Source organism: Urtica dioica, chromosome 11 (genome assembly GCF_054948205.1).
Source record: "Urtica dioica subsp. dioica isolate 48M chromosome 11, U.dioica_male_clone48M_v1_H2, whole genome shotgun sequence".
Taxonomy (NCBI): Eukaryota; Viridiplantae; Streptophyta; class Magnoliopsida; order Rosales; family Urticaceae; genus Urtica; species Urtica dioica.
Genome location: NC_142766.1, coordinates 4,702,501 through 4,709,222, shown reverse-complemented (window position 1 = coordinate 4,709,222; position 6,722 = coordinate 4,702,501). Strand labels below are relative to the sequence as shown.

At 37.8% G+C, this 6,722-nt stretch overlaps 1 protein-coding gene across 1 annotated transcript; it reads left to right on the top strand.

The window, feature by feature from the left end:
• The first annotated feature begins 3,566 nt into the window (after positions 1-3,566).
• LOC149380789 (putative GPI-anchored protein At3g06035) lies at positions 3,567-4,597 on the top strand. Its single transcript, XM_089602039.1, has 2 exons — positions 3,567-3,690; positions 3,918-4,597. The coding sequence occupies exons 1-2, from the start codon at positions 3,609-3,611 to the stop codon at positions 4,421-4,423; spliced, it is 588 nt and encodes a 195-aa protein (XP_089458165.1). The 5' UTR covers positions 3,567-3,608; the 3' UTR covers positions 4,424-4,597.
• Positions 4,598-6,722: the final 2,125 nt, after the last annotated feature.

The following is a 6,722-nucleotide window of genomic DNA, read 5'->3' as shown; positions in this document are numbered from 1 at the left end:
GCTTGAACCTTGTAGAAGCTTTTGGAAAGTTGCAACGCTCGTCTCCCCTCGCAGCACGTCTCTCTTTCTTTCCTCGGCACCTCGAGCAACCACGAAAGTTTCTATCACTAAATCACTCGAAAAGAAGGAATCAGTGAGTGGGCACTTTTAAACACTACGACTTGAGAACGAGTCTCGAAGTCGCAGAGCTAAAGACTAGGTCGAGTGAGGACCTAGGTGCCAAGACAAGAGAAAACCGAAAATAAACTAGAGAGAGAGAGAAGAGGACTTCGGCCAAGTTCTAGAGAGAGAGTCTCTCAAATCTCTTAAACTTGGATGAATTGATTGTGAGAAGAATGAGGCTCCTATTTATAGGAGAGGTCTCACCTTCAATAAGGTAGTTTCCTCTTCTATAGAATATCACATATTCATGAGCAAAATTCCTCTCTTTCCTATTGAGACACTCGGCCAAGCTAGGGCTTCTAGAAGCCTTGATTTGTTTCCTATTTTGTTCAAAGCTTGCCTTTTCTCTCAATGTGGCCGATTCCCTTATGCATCCTTATGCAAATTTGTTTCCTCTTTTTCTTTTGGCAAGTATCTAAATACATTTATGCACAAAATAAACTCTCCTATTTCTCTATTAGGGTAGGCGCCCAAGTCTCTCTAGAAGGAGCTTCTAGAAGCTTCTTCATTTGTTCATGACAACATGAGAAAGGCCCATTAAGAATTTTCAATAAAATTCTCATGAAACGAAATTAATTCACAAGGCCCAATGATCAAGTCATGGCCGAGTGAAACATGTCACAAAATGACCTTGTCAAAAAAATTTATTGACATTCATTTCATCCTTTGTCTCAAAAGACAAAAATACCCTTTTAACTATTTTCGTTCTTGTTTTGGCTTAGCTTCCAGTTTAACTATTCCTATCGATGTGATTCGTGACAGTGACCTCATGGACCCAAATGAACAAAGCTTTAGCTAAACACTTGGACTCAAAAGTTCACAAACCTTTTCCAAGTTTAGCTTAATGCCAACTGACTCCACTAAAGAGCTGACACTGAAAATCTCTCGGTTCAAATGAATTTATTTTCTACTCAAGAATTCGACCTAATTATGATGAGCGGATCCACTGAATATTATCTATGTTTACCCTTCATGAATGTCATCAGCTAGTCGGGATTTACTAAATTACCATTTTACCCTTCTAGCTGTTATTTCCTCAACTCCTTTGTCGCTTGTGAATAAGTTAGAAACAATGTATTGACGAGGAGCTAACAAGTCACATTGTTTCATCCAAAAGAGTCAGGACTCAATTTGGACACTGGCCAGTTCATTTATTCACACTCCAAGGAACAAAGCATGAGGTGACATACATTGCATTTCAGCAATCTTGTACATGAATTCCATATCTATGAGAACTTCACAAAGTTACTCATGACAGACTCACAACTTAGTACCTCACCAATAGGCCTTGTTCGGAATCACATAGTGAGTCCGAAATTTGACTTTCTCAAATGAGAATACTAAGGTGTGAAATGGCATGTCTCATTTCAGGATTAAGGTAAGCATGATGCAATTCATACATAGTGACTTCGAGACATAAGAGGTTAAATGGTTTGTTCTTATATTGTCTCTAGAAGTGCACTGGTCAATTCAGTACCTTCGGAAGATACCTAGAAGAACTATAGAGTCTCCAACTCTCAATGCCTCATAACCAGACATCATAGATTCTTCTAACAATCATACTGAGGTCAATAGTCCTTTGACCCTAAGATTGCGAATATATCGTTTTAAGCAAACTACGAAGAGTTTGTTCATGCAAATCTACATTTGTCTCTTCGTAAGTTGTTAAGTTTGTTTATGGACTAAAAGACTATGGTTTTATCATAAAGCTTCAGACAAGGAAGATTGAATGAACGTTTCAACTTTATTAATGAATGAATAGGCAATTACAAGCAAGAGTCTTCATGAGACTTTATTACATCAAATGTTCAAAATAAAGACTACGTACAACTCTTCTTGTGGGCACCATTGACAACAAATAGTACTATTGGGTGCGGAAAGTCGCACCCAATAGTACTTTTGGGTGCGAAAAGTCGCACCTAATAGTATTTCTCAAAACAGAGGGGGAAAATTGACCGCTCAAATGTTTTAAGACTATAGGTGCGACTAAGTTGCACCTAATAGTTTTGATGAAGCATTGGTCGCACCCAAAAGTTTTGACGGACTTTTGGTGCGAAAAGTCGCACCCAAAGTTTAAAAAATCAGCGAAAAATTTTTATATGCTTGTTTGAGTTTTAGGTGCGACAAGTCGCACCTGGAAGACTCATTTGATGCGAATTTTGGGTGCGAAAAGTCGCACCCGAATGTCTTCCGCACCGAAAAATAGTATTTGTAGTAGTGATTATCAAACCTAAAAACTTTGATGTTAGTAAAAAAAATGATAGTGAACATAGAACATAAATGTGGAATAATAACATGAATATCATATTTGCATTTCAACGTAAAGATCCAACAATATCTAGTACAATCATCTACTAGAGTATCTACTAGAGTGAGAAAAAAATATGTAGACAGAAGCCATTTATTCAAAAGTATAACAACACGTGTCATTAAATGTGATCTTTTCATGACATTTGTTGTCATATTTTTCGAATAAATGGCTCGTATTAGATAATGGGAAAAAAAATACTGCCAAATAGTCATCTCTTTTTAATAATCCCAAAATAAATTACGTTTTCCTCTATTTTTACTTTCAATTTCATTTTTCATTTATTTCATTCTTTAATCAAAATCATTTCGAGCTAAAAAAAGTGAAGTGTAAATACATTAGGAAAAGTATATTTCTCACTTCTTCATGTGTTTTGATATGATTTTCGGTGAGTGTCTACATTTTAAGATAACAATGGATTTCGTCGTATCTAGTTTGTATGTCTCTTTCATGTTTTTTTCATAATGCTTTGCATGTACATATAATTTAACTCTGAAAATAAGTATTGATTTAAATACAAACTTAGAATGAATTATAGATGTCATATAGCTAAGAAAAATGGGGCACTCATTTCCAAATCCCTTACTCCTTTGTCGAGAGAAGAAGAAAATAGTTATAATATATATATATATATATATATATATATATATATATATATATATATATAAAATAGAAACTGTGCTATTACCAAGCCATGTGAGAAAAGCTTAATCTAACATAAATTAATGAGAAAAGTGGTATATAATAGAAATTGTGTTAATGTTTAGTGTTGTGTTTAATTATTTGTTCCCAAATAAGATTGGCCATCCTGTTGTGAAGACCACTTTTCTCATTAATTTATGTTAGATTAAGCTTTTCTCACATGGCATGGTAATAGCAGAATTGTAGAATACATGGTTGCTTCCATACACAAACAGGACAGCTATACGGATAAGCAAAGAATTAAGACTATATTTTAATTGCTATTGCTAATTATAAAATCAGATGAGATCTGATTGAAGCCTTGAAGAAGTAGACTTCTCTTTTATTCCTCACTTTTGCACTTGTATATAATGATATGAAGTACGACAATGCTATTCACAGCAACCTTAAAAAGACGATTAAAACAAAAGCTTTTTGTTTGTATCTTAGTATAACCATGGCCCTCTCAAAACTTAGTTTGTTTCTCTCTCCGCTTGCTTTTGCCATCCTCTTGTCCTCTAATCAAGTGCGTTGTAATGGTACGTAGTTACCTCTTGTCTTGTCCTAAAGTTATGTATTTACTTCAATCGCAAGTATTAAAACATCAGTTTAATCACAAATTATTAAGCGCTACCACTACTTCGTATCCTATAGTGCCTGTCGGTCATATATTGTCGCACTCATTATTCTTTAATTAGATAATTCATGGCGAAAAATAAAATCTTAACATAATTTGAACTATTATATTCGTAATTATGATGAACAGAAAACAAAGACTACGTACGGCAAGGCATCAACACGTACCGCAAGAGCCTAAACCTGTCAGCCCTATCCGACAACGAGAAAGCGTCGTGCCTCGCCGACGAGATCGCCGATGCCCTCGAGGACCAGCCATGCACCACCGCTGATAAATTCTCCGGTGATAAAGATCCGACCGGCACGGTTGCGAGGCTCATCAACTTTCAAACTCTCCTCAAGGACTGCGACTTCGAGACCAACACAACATTTAGCGGTGTCGTCTTGCCGGTCTGCGTGCCAAAGCTGATCGGAGACCTCGTCATAGGAAACTACACTCGGTCGCGCTATGCCAAGTTCCTCAACAGCTCGAAGTTCACTGGCGCCGGGTTCGGGACTGAGGACGACTGGACTGTGATCGTGCTTACCACCGGTAAGCCCTCCAAAAAAGTCCCGGTCACGAGTAGTTCGGGGGTGACAAAGGGCTTGGCTGGCTTTGTATTGGGACTGGTGTTTTTGTCTCATCTCTTGTTTTGATGATCAGTACTCTTCCAAAATTATTATTCGTTTTGGCCGTGTGTCTGTCTGACGTGATTCTTTGAATGTTTTCTCTTGGATTTTTTTATTTATTATTCCTTTAATTCATTTGCAAATTTGATTTCGAGTGGTTATCGTGATATTTCATTTGTTGCAAAAATATGGTGGCTGGATATTCATATCTAAATGGAAAAGTTAATAGTTGAATCATTTCTACGCTGCGCGTCACTAATTTTCTTTTTCTTTAATCATTTCGGCAAAATCGAAAATTTATACATATTCAGATTTAAAAATATACTCGTGATAAATATAAAAGAGAAAATGATCAATATTTTAAACATTCAGTGGTACATTAAAACATCAATTCAATTAATTAAGCAACTAAACCACAAAAAATTAAAAATTTACTTATAATAACTAACGTTTTGTAAATTTTAAGTAAATAATCATTATAATGATATGTTGTTGTTTAGACCTTTTTAGCATTCTACTTTCGCCCTTAGAATCTGATAGTTCTTTAAAATTATTAACGAATATTTATAATTATTAATGTTTTTTTTGTCTCGCGTTATTTACTTAAAATTTACTAAAGATTGACTATATGGCATACTTGAGTTTTCATATGACTATATCTTGGAGACCCCTTAAACATTCTATTTTTAAGTTACAAATTGAAATTGTAACATATGAATAAATTAGTAATAATTTAACTACGGATTATTTTTAAAACAAAATCATGCGGATGTATAATTAACTTTAAGACGTGCAATTGTTAAACTATTCCTAGTAAAACATCGAAGGGACGACACTATTCTAGGTGGCAGTTGTTAACGTTCGCAATCGGGTCAACACTATTGAGCTGTTCGTGGTTCAACTCAGGGCTGGACCCTAAGGTTGCATGTAGGCTGTTGTCGTCCAACGCCTAAGATCGTCGACTTCTTGGGGGTAGTCGAGAGTTGTTCTTGCTTAAATCTTGTGAGAGAAAACAAACATGAACTAGAGGGGCGCGGAAGGTTTCCCTTCTTTGCGTTTTTCGATGCTCAACATTAGTACTAGTGTAATATGCACGTTATGGAAAAACGTCATCTTAGCTCGGAAGCATTTAGAGTACTCTTAGAGAGAGTTTGGGTGTTCTCAGGTTATGAATGACTTACCGAAATGAGGAGAGTGAACCCATATTTATAGCCATATGAGCTGAGGGCGTACTTGGAACAATTTCTGAGAGGCCACGGCGGGACCCTACAAGGAGTGCTAGCACGAGGGCTTCCAGGTCTCGCCGTGGGTAGTGAGACTAGAGGAACCCGTGTGTGGGTGGGGCCTCAACATTCATTGGTGAGATCGTGGGCCATGTTGCAGGCTCGATGTTGTTTCGATGGCATGCTCTTAGGCGCGGCCTTGTCATGGCTCGCAAGCCTGCCTCGGTCGACTGGGCCTCGCTCTGAGCCCGTAGGGGGCCTGCCTCTTGGGTCGGGTCTTCCGTGTGGCTCACGGGGGCCTTCTTTTGAAGGTTGGGTCCCGCTTGAAACTCGCGAGACTTGCCTTTTGGGCTGGTTCCCACTTGTGGCTCTCAGGGCTTGCCTCTGAAGGCTGGGTCCCGCATGTAGCTCGAGGGGTCTGCTTGGAACAGCTAGGCCTCACCCTTCTGTTGGTTGGGCCTCTCCAGGTCCCACCCAAAGTTGATTGGAGACTGGACATGCGGCAGCGATGAATGATTTCATTACTCGTATGACATTGCGTGTTGTCTTTTTTCGACGGTCGAATTTGACCCTATAACATTAACCTATCATCTTCACGCATTTCTTATGGCACAAAGTCTTTGCATGACAGAAACTTAATCACGCAATGTTTTGTGCAAGTCCTCTTTTAGCGATAAATGAAGGTTTGTGTGATTTAAAATTATGACACTCAAAGTTTAGCGCCTTTTGTACACTAGGAAAAATTGGGTCATTGGCTTCGGAAGACTTTTGGATGCGATTAGTCGCATCCAAAAGTCGTATCCATTCGCGCATTTGATGTGACTAGTCGCATCTAAATGAGTCACCAAAATTCACCAAAATCTCGCTCATTTAAGTGGGATTATTGACTTTTGGGTGTGCCTTTGATCGTGAGCTTTGGATGCGAAAAAGTCGCATCCAAAAGTCTAAAATTTTGAGCAGGCTTTAATTCCCCCTCTTATTTGGTTAATTTAATGACGTGTCAAAGTTTTTCCCAATTTTAATTAAATGAGTATTGGATACGACTTAGGCAAATCCAAATAAGCATTGGATGCGACTTTGTCGCATCCAAATATTAGGTCAAC

Excerpts from the sequence above, each read along its gene's own strand:
- LOC149380789 (XM_089602039.1), top strand. The coding sequence starts at position 3,609 with ATGGCCCTCTCAAAACTTAGTTTGTTTCTCTCTCCGCTTGCTTTTGCC. Across the intron at positions 3,691-3,917 it reads TAATCAAGTGCGTTGTAATG|AAAACAAAGACTACGTACGG; the intron begins GTACGTAGTTAC and ends TATGATGAACAG.